The 16,909-nt window shown below is 41.5% G+C and overlaps 1 protein-coding gene across 2 annotated transcripts in view; it reads right to left on the bottom strand.

Annotated features, from left to right (window-relative positions):
• The window catches only part of PLCH1 (phospholipase C eta 1), a 60,798-nt gene that overhangs the window by 12,155 nt on the left and 31,734 nt on the right, over positions 1-16,909 (bottom strand). For both annotated transcript variants that reach the window (XM_035566486.1, XM_035566487.1), the window contains exons 6-12: positions 14,412-14,505; positions 12,384-12,587; positions 10,704-10,824; positions 9,264-9,435; positions 6,978-7,085; positions 4,805-4,966; positions 2,641-2,712 (exon numbers count right to left, since the gene is read on the bottom strand). In XM_035566486.1, coding sequence (XP_035422379.1) covers positions 2,641-2,712; positions 4,805-4,966; positions 6,978-7,085; positions 9,264-9,435; positions 10,704-10,824; positions 12,384-12,587; positions 14,412-14,505 — 933 coding nt within the window. The remainder of the gene's footprint in view (positions 1-2,640; positions 2,713-4,804; positions 4,967-6,977; positions 7,086-9,263; positions 9,436-10,703; positions 10,825-12,383; positions 12,588-14,411; positions 14,506-16,909) is intronic.

Here is a 16,909-nt window from a genome sequence, read left to right as displayed (position 1 = left end):
AGCCAACAGAAAGCATCTGTGCTTTGGTCTCACTTCGAGCCCAGGGAGTCCAGCCACCAGCCGGGGAGCAGGCCTACCTGCTGGCCAGCAGCGAAGGCCAAGGTGGAAGAGAATCGTTTCTGCAAACCTGCCAGGCTGTTGCAGCCCACCACGTACACAAACAGGCTGTGCATGGAGCTGAGCAGCAGGGAGAGGAGAGCTTTGAAGAGCTCCGCACCGCTCCACTGCCTCCAGTACGCTGGCACTGGTTGGGCCGCATTGCTAAGGGCCCGCACCATATTTAACAAATAGCACCACACAGTAGGATCTAAATGAACAGAGCATTGCTTTAACCTATGCTCCCCCCCCGCAATTTAGGAAATGTAACAAATGCATTCACAAAGCTGAGAACACAAACAGCCTCTGGGCAAAACTCTCAAACATATTTTTTCTACTGCCTTTTGAGCTACGCAAATGAGCATTCAAATTATTCTAATTTATTACAGCGTACAGTAGAGCAACTAGCTATGATAAAAAGATTAAAATCTCAAAAGCACCTTTTTAAGCATCTACTCTTTCAGTTTCCAATTTCAACATTGCATCGTTTGTAACTAACTATAGTTCAAACGAGAGTTTCTTTAATTCCCTTCTCATCACGAGGTAATTCACAATATAACTGAAAGCTCCTTATCCTTCTGCTCATACAGCTAGATGATAAATGAACACAGAATTAATTTCTCCTGCTATGATAAACCAATAATGCTCATAATTTAGTACATGCTTTAGTTTGCTGTGTTTAGTGCTGAAATAAAGTTGACCACAGTGGAAACCATTTGCAGAGTTCAGTTTTAGAACCCAGAGGCGTAGACTGTGGATGATTCCCGCAGTTAACCTGCAGGAGTTACCAGCCTCAGCCTCTCGGACCTCCACTGGCAATTTTTAGAGTTTACATGTGGGTACAGTTGGCACAAGAGCCAGGCTGAAAACATCCCAAGTCAATTTCCCTGGTTGGATAATTCTACACCTGCAAAGATACCAACAGCAACTATCCTTCCTGGCTCCCTTTAGCTGTAAAAGTATAAGGGGGAAGCTACTGGCTCAGCCTACAATATAATCATTAATTATAATATATACAGCCTTTTTTTTTTCCCCAGCACAGATTACACGAATGGGCTTTCCTACCTGCTATATCCCTTAGAATAACTAGTCCAAGTAATTAAATTGCTGACATGCTTTCCAGCCCTTGGTGTACCAGCTGTTTTTAGTGGCTCCATGGTGTGTCTGTGACATCTCACCCACAGACTTTTTCCCCAGCAGCGAGCACAGGGTGCGAGGTGAAGCACCCATTAGCATGCACTGCGGCTACTTGCAGATCTCAGCACATACGGACTGAGTAACGTGCACTTAGCTAAAGCCACTGAAAGAAATACAGCCAAGTTAGAGATGTAAGCTTGTAATCTAACTGTAAATATGGGTCCTGGTATTGGCTACCTAGAGAACTGTTGATGGCTTCTAGCTGGATTCACAGCAGGTAAGGCGGTGGCCGCTTAAATTCTATGATGTGTTTCATAATTGCTGCTTCTCCTGAATTGCTGTGGAGATTTCCAGTTACACAGCATGCTTCCTGCTCAGCTGCAGCTTTCACCACGGGCAGCACTGAAGGGGAACGCAGACAACTGCCGGGCCGCAGCATAGCGACTGGGCTGCAGGCCCGCCTCATGGCTGCAGGCCCGCCTCATGGCTGCAGGCCCGCCTCGTGCCTCTCCCACCGTCCACCATCTGACGGCTTCCTCGCTCGGTGCCTGCTCATGGGCCCTGTGAGGAGCTGTCGGGAAACGAGCTCACGTGGGGCTACACGTTCATTAAAGCCCAGCCACGGGCCCTGCTGGAGTGAGGGAAGGGGAGAGATGGGTGACAGCAACACATCTGCCAGGCAAGGGGATGAGGAGGAAAGACGGGCACACGTCCCTTTTGGTGGCCGGTATCTGCTCAGATGCACGGCTGTGAACAGAGACCTCACACTCGTGGGGACTGTGTCAGCTCTTGCTTGGCTGTGCAGTTGCTGCAGTGCAGACCCACTGAAGCGGACAATGCGACCCAGCAGCTACACAGACGTATAAATAGCGCACACCAAACCGCAAGGAGGTCAGAGAAGAGCCCGTTTTTACAACACGGGAGTGGTGGGACCAGAGCCACTGCTCAGTCACAGCAGACCCCGAAAACAAGCAGGAGGCCAGTAGGAAGTGCATTGTATGGCTCTGCTCAGGGTGTGAAACGGGTAAATTTGGACCCCAAATGAAAAACACCATCAGCTGGGTGGGAGGAGGTCTGGAAAACAAGAACATACTGAAGCAGTTGTTTACGCTGCTCCTCTGCTGCTGCAAGTCTGATCAGAAAACCAGCAATTCCTCTTCACTAATAAAGATTAAACTCGTGGTCAGGCAAAAATGTTTTTGGTTTTGAGTATCTATCTTTGAATGATTCTCTGTACTCTTGGCAGCTATATTCTTCTTCTGAACAATAAAAATTATACCAAGTGTAACCAAGCAGTTCTTCCTCGTTGCCTCCACGCACACCATGCCTGTCCCAAGCAATAAGGCATACTGTGTTGTAAGAGAAGTCAGATATAAACCAGCAAAAGGAGTCCCTTATTTTACTTACTTTGTGTTTACCGAAGTTGCCCATTAATGATCGACTATGAGACTTTTTTCCACCTTCTTTTGTGTCCAGGTTCTGTGCAGAGAGAGTGCAATAATGAGTATAACTAGATAGCTTCAGAAGTATCTTTAAAAAGTCTGTTACAGTCTCTGAAAGACATGCCTTTAACCCCATAGTTTTATGATTCATGATTTTAACCCCAAGTTTCTGTATGTCGCTCTGATTCACTATTGTATGAGTACACTAAACACACAAGAGAATAAAGGTAAGAGGGAAAAAAAACCCAAACGCAACATACTGATCTCTGAACGCAAATTTAAATCCAAAATCTCATTACAGGACTTTTCTCATTTCTTTACATAATTTTAGCTTAGCAATCCTCTAACAGTGAGGAAAAGAATTAACATTAATATTCAAGACAGCAACCAACCATGTAGAAAAACCAATTCAGCGAAAACAAGCAAACAAAAATGAAAGTGTACATAAAATAGCCGCAAAAGAAAAGGAGAGAAAAAAATATATATCTGTCTAGCAGACATGGGCTTTTCATAGGCAGCCTGAAGTCCAAGTTTCACATCTATAGGCATGTCCCTAGACATTGGCTTGATAATTCCTGGCAGCTTCTAGCTTTCTTCTGTCAGAAAAACACATCCCTTTATCTTTCAGAGAGCAAAATAAAGACCTAAAGGTGCTGAAGAATATTCCCCCACCATCTCACAGCAATGCCAACAAACTAGTTATTCACTGTGCTGTGTTGGACTTTACTTCTGGCTATTCTAACGATAAAGGAACCAGATGGTTTCTTAACATCCAGGAAAGTCAATAATCCCTGTATCTACGTTCAAAAATTTGTTCCTAGCTCCTTTCCTCCATAAAGCGTAGAAGCAAACCCTAGCAGATAAAGGAACAGTCTCTTTCAGACAAGAGCGAGTAGTTGACAGTTTCAATAGCAAATCAAATTAAAACTTACATTATACACTGCCCTTAAAAAAAAAAAAAAAAAGATAACTTGATAATTACTGGAGATTAGTACGTAATTTTGCATTGTGAATAGTTCTTTTTTGGGGGGAGGTACCAGAGAACATACCAAATATAATTATTCTAGCTCAAAATAATATTGAAATGGCTCATATCTGATCATGTTTATGAACATACAGGTTGCCCTCTGAACTCCCACTTCTCTGACCTCAAAAAGGCCAAAGGGAGGAGGCAAGCTGACTGTTCTCACGCTGCAAAGCCACGATCTGGAAATAACCCTTCTTTCCGAGGTCAGATGGCTCTGTCCTTTGGGCTCTCACAGCCTCTGCTCATCACAATGCAGCTTTGACCAGATATCTCAAGCATCAGGACAAGCTGAGCATATTTTCTGTAGTCAAGCCTGGCTTCAGGCAAAAGTCTCACAGGTCCATCCTTGGAGAAAGGTTGGCAAGAACTACAAAAAGCTAAAGAGTGAGAAGATGTGCAGAAAGCAGCACTGCACATACCTGACTTTGGAGACTTATACCAGTTAGAGTAGGCACATCCCTCTGAACAGTTCATTCCCTATTTAACATAACCAGGCTTCGCATCTGCTTGAGGTGAAATGTGGTGGTGGTGGATTCACGGTACAGACTCTACTGATGTACTCAGAATTCCAATACATTTCACTGTTTTGCAATAATAGTTTCATCTCAAAAGGGAAAAGAAACTTACCAATTCTTTATATAAGTCATATTTCTGGGTATGAAAAAACAGAACCTTGCTTAGGGCAGTAAAGCACGATCCCATGTTTTACTGCTATACAAAGCAGCCACCAGCATTGCAGGCAGCAGACAACACTGTCAGTTATCACTGCCAGCCTTGATGGGACTAAGGTAGTAGAGAGAGGGTTTTCCCCAAAACCTAGACACAGACCAAATGGTTTGACAGTTGTTTGCAATATCAGTGCTTGCTCAATTAATTGCTTCCAACTTTTACAAGGAAATAAAACGGGTTAGAACAAGATACTCCTCACATTTATCATTCAAATCCTCTCCTTGGAGATTTTTTTCTGAAACAATTCCAAGTTTACAATATATACAACTCTCAGATGCTGTTAGTAAGCCATTGCCTTTCTCACTTAAGAAACATGCAACACATCACTTTGGCTAATATCCAGTATGTACAGGGGGAAAAAAAAAACACCTACCTGTTTCAGGTTAACACTTAGACCTTCGTGAGTTGCCTTTAACAGTGCTCTCACAGTGAAGCTGTCAGGATCTTCTTTGTCCCTGATTTGCGATTCTTTTACCAGAGATTCAAGCTTTGTTCTTATAAAAGATTCCACTTGGTGCTCTGTTGCACCATTACTCTGAAAAGCATCAAGAAATCCGGTTAAAATAGCTTACTATCTCCAACACTTCTCGGACAGCCTGAGGGAGCATTACACATGCCTCAGGCACTCCCAGCATTTCTTTTCACTGTGCAAAGAAAAGGTTCTTGCGTAATCCTGCTCCGATTGTGGCTTTTATTGTCACTGCCATCATCCTTTCTTTTCTTTAATCCCCTTGACACATCGTTTGCACTGCCTCACCAAAGTACTGTCCAGCACACAGATCACCCCAGGCCCTGGTGGTAGCTCTGCTTCAAGCAGTCGCAAGCCTGACCCTCCTTCAAGGTACAGCCAGAGTTCACAGCCAACGCACCCACACGCTTCCTCAAACTATCAGCCCAAATACTATTAGATTTCTGCTCCAAGAAGTGAGACAGGGAAATAATTAATAGTAGCATGACACCAAACAGTCTCTTACGTAAGGTGCTTAAAACAAAAATGGATCCCATGGCACAGCAGCATGCACCGAGCATTCCTCTCTCCATGGGGTAAGAGAACTCTCCTCAGACAGGAGGAAATCAACTGCTTGTACTAACGTGCTCCCTTTCTGGCCACAAAAGTCCTACTGCATTGGCTTTAAGGACTGCAGATTTTGTTTTAGGTCTTTCTGCTCACCATAAGTGCTGAGTTCATGTTGGCAAAGCATATGTGGATTACAGAGTGCTCCTCTTCAACAGCACAGGACAGGGAATTGGGCAGTGAATTCCCTAAACTTAAACCTGCAGAAGTGTTTAAAGATACTGTACTTAAAGAAGAACCTGTAGTTTAAACCAAGCACAATCCTAAAGATTTATGGGATTACCCATAATTAATACACAACATTTCAAATTCTATAGTAAATGCCAACAGAAATACAACAGTTGGAGACATTAAGCAGGCTGATTTATCCTACACTTCAAGCACTTACTGCAAGCAAAACTGTACTTCTGTATGAGACTGTCTTGTGGAGCATGTGGCTTGAATGACATCCAAGTGCAATCTAATCTCTAAATTATTAATAAATTAATCAGGATTTTGTCTAGTAGGACAAAGGGATTTGGTTTATCTAAGAAAGCAAAATCTGTCCTTTTGTGTAATGTACACAAATCCTCCAAAAGGTGTTTACTGACTGTAGCATTTTAGCAACCTCATGGTAGGGGGAGAACCAGCAATCCTTCCATTGCCAATAGCTGGCATAAATGATACAGAGAAGTTAAAAGCTTGATATTCAAGCCATAAACAGTTAATGAGAGCTACACTAAGGAGCTTCTGTGTGGCAACAAGGCAAACTCACTGGGCTACATTCAGAAGCAAAGATAAACAATATTATACTTGCTAAATATTAATTTGAATTTGATCTATTCTTTCTGCATCTCCCTTGATAATATCTTCTTTGTTCAAAAATTTTGACTGGTGAAGCAAGGCTGCCTTCTGACTTGAAAAAAGCACCTGCTGGATAACGTGTATTAGCACTGCACACCAGCTTCAGATTGTAGCCAAAACAAGCATTAGTAAAACCAACAGCAGAAAAATAAACAGCAGGAGTTAGGAAATAAAGAGAATAGAAAACAGTTTTCAGTGTCAGAAAAGAAGAAACAGAAAGATTAAAAATAAAAATGTTTCACATTCCAATTTCTTTTCATTTGCACGTCTCTTGATAATTTTCATTTAGAAACTGTGTAGCACTTCCATCATATGATTGCTTTGAGTACTAAGCATTTGTACCTGAAAAATCTTAGCATGCTTATTGTGCTGGCATCAATGATTTCAGCCCAGTGTAAAATACTTATACCTGTTACTTATGTGGTATAAATGAGGAACAGCCTGCATTTCTGAACAAATTCATTCCATATCTAAACGTGGAATGATATAATTCCTGCATCCTAAGGACCTGACTTAGAAATCCAAGTTAAAAACCTTAATCTGCTAACAACTGTAAGCAGGATTATGGAATATGCACACAAGAAATGTGAAGATAGAGCAGTTCTGGGACATGTGTATATGCACATACATAGCAGGATTTTAATTTGCAGTCATCTTCAATTTCATCAGCACTGTCCTCATCAGAAACTTCTCCTTCCTCAGCATCTGCTCCAAGACTGTATGGCAACTTCTTTCCCTAAAAACAAGGAAAAATATTCATGATAAATGCACACATGGTCAGTGTCATGTTGTGCAAAGACCAAAATATCCCTTTACTCAACTATTTCTTATTTAAAGGTGGCCATAGTTTAGAATTCAGTTTCAGAGAATCTCATACAAACTGGCTCAAGGGGTCATGTCTTCACAAGGGGACTTAAGTATTTCTGGAAGAGTTTGCTATTGAAAGATATTTGCAAACTCGTTCAAAAAAGCACGCTATCTCCCATCCCTGGAGCAACTCAGTGAGCGTCTGAATGATTTACTTTCAAGCTGCCTCCCAGATGCTTCAGGCTTACCCCCAGCAAGCAGACCATCGTGTATTTCAAATAAAACTCAAGAATCAGTAGTTCATACTTTGTTATAGGCTCTGCATCAGAAGGGAAAATGCAGACACAGAAGAACTCATTGCGAGTAGCCATCATCATGAAGGAAGCAGCAAAGCTTACTTTAATACTGCATGCTCAGAATGCCGAAGGACCTTCAAATTCAGCTCACACTTGAACGTTTATATGGGCTTAAACTCCTATTACCAGAATTACTCTTTATATGAGTAACAAAATGAGAATTATGGCCACCACTTGAAATTGTTTGGCTAATTAATCAATGCAGTGTTTCAAAGAAAAACATATAAAACTGTGCAAAAATAATAGCAAAAAAAAAAAAGGGAAACTGGCTTACTTCAACAAGATGTTGATTCCTAAACATTTCATCTGTTCTAACATGACTGTTTAACTTAAACAGAAAACAGAAGATGGGAGATAAGGCTTTGTGACAAGGCACAGTGATGCTGAAAACAGAATTCCTCGTTCTAAAAACATCAGCCCAGCTCTGCACCGTTCTGTAACTATCCACACAGTTTCAGCCACTGATAGCTGAAACATCAATCTGAAGTTACAAACTCAAATGTGCTAGGAAGACCAGCACAAAAGTTCATGGAAAACAGCGCAGTATTAAATCTCTTGCCTCTTATTCACTGACAATATTTCAAGCTACGTCCGCTCTGTTTTGTCACGACTGACATTACCTACTGTTTTGTTCAGCTCCCTACGACGCTGACACTACCTGCTCACGCAGTTCATTAACCAGCAGTTACACAAGAAAAACACTTCAATAAAATTCAAAATCACAGCTGAGCACTTGAAGGTTTTCTAATTCAGAGTCACATCTCTACTATGTATCGAAATATGTTCAACCTAGCATCAAACCTAAACTGTGAATCACGGTAGACAGTTTGACATGGAAGATAGAGGGAAAAATGTTATCTCAAGGGCTCGCAGCAAAGTAATTGACCTCGTGTGTCAAAGTCAATTAGACAATCTAATAAGCTACAACTCTATTAATCATCCTCTCAAAGGCCTGCCTAGCATTTCTTTCTTATTATATCCATCTTGGTCTTTGAAATTCCTTTCAGAGCAAATCTGTTTACACTGAGAGGCTCAAAGAATTTATCTTGCATACAACACTTACTACAGTGCTCTAAGGCCTCCTCCCTTGCTGCTCTTTAGCTACCTTCTGAAGTGCTCTTCTTTCATAAACACAGCTGATGAACCGTGAAAATAGTTTCATTTCATGAACTACTGCTCATACCAAGGTGAGGGGGAAATGTGGGGTAATGCAAGAAAATGCAAGAAAATTTCAGATGTTTTTATATTACTCCAAAATACTTTGTGTAATGGAAAACTGTAGGACGATGTTTAGATAATGCAGGGATATGAATGATAGGGAAAAATTTCCACTAATAACATCAATTAGATTTCAGAAAAAGAAAAGTATCAGATAATTTTGTCGCACTTCCTCCTATTCACAAAGATACATTTTATATAATTTCTCTACTCTCCTGACTCAGTGCTAAGGTTTAAAAACCAGCATCTCTGACTATAAGACTCTTAGACAAGATGCTGAAGAAATAGAAAGACTTTTCTTTACACTGCTGTTGATAACAACTCTTTGTTAAAACACTTAGAGAAGTATTCTGGGACACTTGTCAAGGCTAAGGCTGTTTCAATGTGTCTGTGAAAAGCTCAGAATTGTAACTTACTGCATCTGTGCTCATCCTCACAGTACAGACAAACCGGCTCTCAAAAGCGAAAGATCTACATAAATGCCACATGCTGACTTTTGTTGCATTTTGAACACGTCATGAGTAGCAAATTACCTTCACCAGGATTTTCCCTTTCAGATTTTGAGGACTAGGAAGCTGCCTGGAGTCGCCGGTGACTATAGATGACAAGTCCAATTTGTCACCAAATATCTCCTTCAAGTACTGAGCAATCTTCTTCTGCTGTTGGATACTGCAATGATTCTCAATAGACAGTATCACTGGAAACCTAGAAACAAAAACCCCAGACAGTGTCATAACAGTGTTTTAAGACAGAAGACCTGCACAGCTTACCACAAAGTGTTTCAAGTAGTTTGCCTTTGCATTGTCAAGAGTCTGGAAACAGACTCACTTTGAGAGGAAGGACTTTGCATAAGAACTCCCAAATCCCCATGGGCTCAGAATTCCTTTGCTAATCCCTGCAGGAGGTTCTGCCCTCTCCTCCAACCCCGTCCCACTAGTGCCAAAGTTTGAAATGATTTGAACGATTTGCTTTTGTCTTAATAAGTGCAGCTACAGTGAGTCAGACCAAACCTCTGAAGACGACCAGACTGAGGAGAAGCAGAAATATTTGGCTATTCTTTCCAGAATACTCTCACAGGCTCCAGGAATTCTCAGCTAAAGTTCCCTGAGCTAGAGCCTTTGTTCTGTATATAACTGCCTATTTCTTCCAAAGACTTGCCCAGTTATTTTTTTAAACTCTTGACAGCCCCCAAACCTGGCAAGCAACCCTGCAGCCCAACTACATGCCAAATGAGGACTCACCTCCTTCAGTTTTGAGTTCACTCCCTCCCAGCTCTAGTCAATAAGACCAAATTTGGGTGCTTATATTTATTCTTTTATTTAGCCTTCCCATACCCTCATTTTTGTGTCACTTTAAAGACAAAAAAGTACGTATTTTCCTTTTCTTCTCCCCCGACTACTCAAAATTTTATATACTCACTCATGATTTTTTGAGACTGTTATGTGTGTGCATGTACGTATAAACGTATATATATGGCTCAAGTCTCTGCAATTTTCATAATGAACTTTGTTATATAGTACCATGGAAAGAAAACTCAAATTTAAACATTACCTCTCAACTCTGTATTTTCTTATACTAAGTATGAGACAGCTTTTCGATCCTCCTACTGAAATAAAGTATTTCCTTAGGTAGAGAATATTACGGTGTTGATTTTTAAGGAGAATTTCCCAGAGGAAATGAGTGGGAAGTTTTGTTCAAACAAAGAACTAAAATAATCACTTGATATTGAACAGTCTCAGTCTGTTCAAAGTATTATTGAGTTTACAATGCATGAAAGGTCTTTCTAACTTTGGTTGAACTTTCTAATTAGATTGACAGTATTGCTCATGAAGCTGATCAATAAATATGATACAGGCAGTAAGCAGGGGAACAGAATCAACTTTCTATTCCCTGTGTGTGTAAAGGAATACACGTACTTCCTGGTGTTGAACTTTGACATGAGATTAGTTACACAAAAGAGACTCTGCACTTACTCATTTTTGACAAAAGCATACTTATTGATAGTTTCTGCCACATCACGGAAGAGTATTTTAGAGGTAAGCGTATACCCATGGTGCACTACCGGCTCTCCGTCTGGACCATCCCAGCAATCCACTATGAAGACAAAAAAGCTATACATTAAGAGATGCCCTTGATCTTATATTTTTCTGCTGATCTTCTTTGCCAACAGAACTCGTGTACACCACTCAACTGTACAGGTGTCAAGAAGTTTCATTCAATCCGCTACAACTTCCCAGTTAAGTTAACACTAACAAAACAGTCTTTTCATATACTAAACACAGTATCTGCAACCTGAGCCTGACTCCCCCCTTATATTAAGCTCATTTTTTCCTCATATACAAAATTACAAAGGTGGAATAGATCAAGTAATGTTTACAGCTAACTATTGGGAAAGCAGCTTCTGCAGACTTTTTTTTTTTAATATCTAGTCTTTTTTCCCCTTGCTGTTAAACTTGCCATTGATGACCAAGTGTGTAGTGGGAGTAGCACTGAGATCGTCACACGCCAATATGAAATATGAATGGATTGAGACAATAATACTTCTAATGCGTTAGTGTGGTCTGGATTTACATCAAACTTGTTACTACTGCTGCCTCTATAGAAAGTTAACTTCACGAAAGACAAGCTACAGAGCTCTTACCTACACTGTACAGTACCTACATGAGTTCTGAAGTGAGGCAAAATAACATACTACTGTGCTAAAGTGAACTTTCCTATGGAAAAAAACAGAGTGACAGACCACCCAGTTTTTTCAGCTTAATTTTTCCGATCTAATTCATTCCTAAATTCAGATTATTTTTTTTTCTTCCAGTGATGGGTTTTGTAACATTAGTCATACAAAATTAATACTGACTGAGTGTAAATTTGTCAAAACACTGTTCCATCCAGAGGAAAATAATGTTTTGTTACGATTTAAATCAAACAATTTAAACAACAATCCAATCCCACCTCCAAGCTATCAGACAAATAAACAAGCAGCATCTTGTTTTCTTACGCCAGCATTCAGCCAACAAAACAGCATCCTATGTCTGTTGTGCCTGACCTAAACTGCATTATTCAGCTCACATGTTGACAGAAACACACACACAGCTGTGCTGGCAGAAGGCACTATTTGCTCACCTGTCCTTTTCCTCCAGGCACTAGTCATTTTTGCATCGGCAGAAGGAACTGTATATGCAACCACCCACTTTCCCCTTCAATTTGTGAAAGGGAAGGGTTTTGCTGAGTTGCAAGGTGGATTAGGAAACCATGCCATGAAATGTCCTCCTCCAGCACAGGCAGCACTGCAGAGCACACCAAGCAGAGCTGCTCTGCTGGAGCAGCAGGGCCCCAGGAAGATCCCTGTCCATTGCCTTCGTGGGACTTGAGCAAGAGAGAAGTGCTTCAGACAAACGTGGGACAATGGAAAGCAAGCACTGACTGAGAAAAGCTTAACAACACAGTGGCTGGCAGGAGGAACCAGGAGTGGCTAAGCCATTTGTCTGAGAAGGTCATTCCCTACAGAAAAATGCTTGCTAGACTGCTGGAAAACAGGAGTTTGCTGCTGTAATTAGTAAGATAGTGAAGCATTAACGCCTTAGGTTTGTCACTGACTGTGCTGAAAAGGAAGGTCTATCCTACCTCTCACAGCTGGAAGTTACACCAAAACGTACCTTCGATACATCGACAGCCATCCTGCAGCACCCGCGCGTACATCTCCACTCTGGACTGGGACAGCAGCTGGTCTCCCGTCAGGTACGTGTTGTGAGATGAAGCAATGAAATAGTTACAGAGGGGCTGATCCATATCCTGATGCACTTCGCAGTGCAATGGGTTGAATACATCACAAGCAGGACTGCGCATGAAGTTGGTGAAACCTTTGAACAGAGAAAGGTTTGCGTGGATGCCGTGCATCTTCCCAAGAAAATGATTTGCACTCTGATAGTTGTGTTTTCCCATTGTGCTTGTTAGTGTCAACCCCTGTCCCCAAACCAATGAATCACATAGCCGAGATTCACCTTCACACCCCATATTTTCAGCACATCAGTTGCAGTCTGGGGCTTGCCTATTTCTTTGCAAACTGAAGATGCTGCACAGCCTCAGTCCACTGCAGGCACTAACCCAGGTCATTCTTTTTGGAATCCTATGGAAGTTTATTACCTTCAAGAAGCACATGCTCCCAAGATCCAAATCTTGTCCCTACACAATTTGCTTTGAATTAGAAAATAAAATATAATCTAGAAAAACACATTCACGACTGCCCAAAAAAAAATTAAAAAAAAAAACAACAACCTACACAACCAAGAAGTATCTGCAAAGCATGGCAGTGAGCTAAGCTTGTTCAGAAATTAACCAATTAACAACCAACAGTAAAACCAGAACTTATCATTCAAGTATAAGCATAAAAGTGATGAATAGTAGCTATAGAGAAAGCCAAATAAAACCACGTATCTATATGCCCACTACCCAGCTGTTTTCAGATCAGGTGTTTCCTTCAGACCCACAGGATTTGACGTGTGCACCACCTTTCTTTTGTAGGATACGATGCCTGGAAGAGCACAGGTTTGGTGTTTCTGCAGATCCACAGAAGGTACCGTGTGGACAAGGTAGCAGCCACTTAAGGATCAGACAGCATGGGGGCCTGGGCTAGCCAACTCACTGATTTAGCCAATTTTACTCTAGTTTACAGTTTTCTCTATGCTGCAAGCTTATCTGAGAAGACGGTACTGGTTTATATCACTACAAATCAGATTAGAATCAAAACAGAGAAAGTTTTAAAAAATATCTCCTTTGAGAATGCGAAATGTAAAACATTTCAAAGGACAGCGTAGACAATATCAATGCTGAAAGCAACTCGAACATAAAAGGAGCAGCAGTAAGATTAAAAGGAACATAAAAGCTTACATAAATATTTTTTAAATGTCACTGCTTGTTCATTTTGCTTTCCTTATGTCAGTGTAAATTTCAATAAATTGCCCAGAGTCACGCCAGAAACTTATTTCAGAACTGGGAGGCTGCAGCCAGGGTTTAAGTACTGTGTGGAGGAATATTTTCCCCCCACTCCCTAGAGAAATCACCATGTAAATTATTCTGCTTCGTGAAAACTATCTTCTGGGCAAATTAACAGACCATAGTATTTAATCTGTTTTATTTCAATTCAGATTTGAATTTGATACTAAATTGGATTTTGAATAAATATGCCATCTACAATTGCTTTAGCAAACAAGGTGAATAAGTTACTAAAACCCAAGGAAAAAGCAACTGTTCCTATTTTATTTCACATAAGCATAAATCAATGGAGTGTACAGCAGTGATTCCAACCCTACAGAGACAGAGCGGAATGCAAACTTTGATTTATTACTTCAGTTAGAACATGTTGTAGTATAAACTATGTTTCTACTGTACTATACAAATATACAGTTAGCCATAAAAACATGCAAGCCTGCAGCTCGCGAATTACCGTGCTGTGGCTATGACGTACGGCTGTGTGATGTATCGCCGCCCGATGGGTAACTGAGCCCACCCACTGCCGTCTCCCATAACTCACAACAATGCACCTGTGCTGCTGACTGCTGGTTTCTTACGTCAGCTGCTGTCACAGTCATCAAATATTGTAAGATACTTGAAAATACTGTTAAGGCTTTTCTATTCCACTATAATTGGTCAGGACATAAAAATAATTTAGAAATCAAAAGCGTTACCTTCAATCCCAAGAACGTTCTGCTCCTTGTTTTCTTCTGACACCTCAAACTTCTGTATGATGTCAAGACAATATTCTGGCGTCACGTTATTCATCTGCACAAAAAGGACAGTGTTGGTGCACTTATTTTTTCTACTGTGTGACCAGCATGTCAAAGCCTACTTCAGACCTCTGGGTCCCGTGGAAAATCTTTTAATCAAAGACTGAGTTCAGGCAGATAGGAAGAGGACAGACCCTCCTGTAAAAGGACTTGATCTGATTTTTTGCCAGTTCTCCACAAGACTCGTGGATCTTACATTTCAGGAGAAAAATAGGAATGAGAGGTAGTGGTTACTGTTAAAAGTTGTCATTTCAGCTTAAAAGATAAAAAATGAGCCGCTCAGCACAATTAATAATAGCTGCATTGGGCAATCATGCTGAAATGAGAACTATGATGTGATATTCCTTAGTACAATCTACTTAAACATGTAAAAAAAAAGATTTGGCGGGGTTTGATTTCATTTACACACATTTTCCACTCCTACGATTTCATTACTTTCAAGAGACTTCACTCTCTAGGAGAGTAATATACACGCTATGAGATAAATAATTAGATTGTGAAATGAAAAGCAGCAGTCCTTCGGAAACAAATAAGAGTTTTGTCACCAGCTTCAGCCAGCCCCCAGCTGAAGTCCTGACCAATGGGGCCAGAGCACCAGAGAGATTTGTATTCCTTCTAAAACCAGAGGAAAGTGGCTTTCATCACTCACCTCATCTTTTTTTCACCCCTGTCCCCCTTAATTTGTAAGGACCCAAAGTGAAAACTACGACTGGGCACGTTTCCTCTACTAATTCTATCACAGGATGGCAATAATGTCTCTAAAACCTTTGGCAGCTTCTCCGTACCAGTGTGCTGCTTACCGCTTGCACTCTGCCCCCGCTGCCAAAGGCAGCTCCAACACCTGCCTTCGAATGAAGGCTGGAAGCAGGGGGACGGGCGGCTCCTCTCTCCCGCCGGGCGCGATCTCTGCCCGCAGGGCTGCGGCAGGCGGAGGAGCGAGACTAGCCACCCTGCAGATCAGGCAAGGTTTATTGTTTAAATCCCCAAATGGTCCCTTCGTGGAGTGTTATTTTTACAGACGGACTTCCCTCTCAGCTGGCAAAACCGATCCCATTCGCTCTGCTCTGCCTGCGGTCTCCAGTTAATTGCGCTTTCTGTTACTTCCCATAGCTCCCTGTTCCCAGCAGCCAACCGCACGGAAATCTTCCCAAAGTAGGCTGACTCTCGATCTGGCGGTCTTCTGTAAGGGACAGATCATGCCTAGGGCTGAGCTCCCCCTGGGAAATGTGGGTGCCATGACCGACCTTATCTCCTAACAGCCCAAATGCGAGGAATGACCAGGGGACGGAGCACCCAACACCCAGCTGTATCGACGTTACGAGGACAGCTGCAGGAGGAGAGCGAGCTAGCAGTTCAACTCGGCTGGCGACTCAAGCTGAAAAAAGAAGTATTTACATGGCAAGAGAGGTTTTCCAGCCTTATTCCTTCCCTCTGCTTTTCCTCTTGCCCAGGGAAGGCAAGATCCAGCCTGTTTGCCTCTCCGAACGTTTTATTTATATCTCCAGCTAAGCCGGCAACGCGAGACGCCCGCTGGAATTACACTGGGTAAGAGGAACGAGAACAATTTGGTAGAGAAAATAACTGATTATCCCAGCTCAAATAGATGTTGCTGTTTGATTGCAAGCACTATTCATAGCAGCCCTCCTTCAGCACAGGCTGACCAGAATTAACTTTTTCATTATCCCACACCGCTCCTTGATGTCTGAGTGGCAGGGTGCGTGTGTGCTCTGCGAATGAAAATGTCTAATCTGGTCCAAAGCTGCATCTGTTAGGGAAAAGGCCACTGATTTGTGCTTTTTAACTGTAGCTTAAGAGAGATTATGTCTTAGGATACTAATATAAATTTGTTTTCATTAGGTTTTAAAGTCCTTCATTAGAAAGAATACCAAATAGCAGTGACTATCATCAGTGATTAAATATGTAGATACAGGAACTGCTGAAGATGGTCAACAGTGGCACTTCTAAAATTTCTTGGATACGGGATCATTTTTTATATTCCTGGTTAAAGGCTTTCATTTTGATACGGCTACACTCCTTAAAAGAGTATCAGCCTTTGAATGACCAATGAGATCTTGTTTTTTTAAGTAAATGGACTAGCAATTAACTTTCCCAAAATAAAATTCTACATAAAAAGCAACATTACCCCTAACCTGTACAGGAGCAAGAAAAAAGAGCAAAATCACTTTTGATTTCATCAATTTCTTTGGAGGCAGGTCAGGCAAATCAATTGCCGAAACTATAATGTCATCAGGAGGGGCAGAGCACCGCGGTGCCAGGTGATGGGAGAGCTCTCCCGCAGATGAATGTGAATCTCCCTTGTTTCCCATTCTCATGGGAAATGACATAAGAGAAAACAATGTAAACCAGAAGAGTAGTTGGAAAACAAAAGCAGAAGAAAT

The sequence above is a fragment of the Cygnus atratus genome, chromosome 9 (genome assembly GCF_013377495.2).
Source record: "Cygnus atratus isolate AKBS03 ecotype Queensland, Australia chromosome 9, CAtr_DNAZoo_HiC_assembly, whole genome shotgun sequence".
In the NCBI taxonomy this organism is placed as follows: Eukaryota; Metazoa; Chordata; class Aves; order Anseriformes; family Anatidae; genus Cygnus; species Cygnus atratus.
The sequence above is the reverse complement of the archived record's forward strand: the minus strand, read 5'-3'. Positions and strand labels throughout refer to the sequence as shown.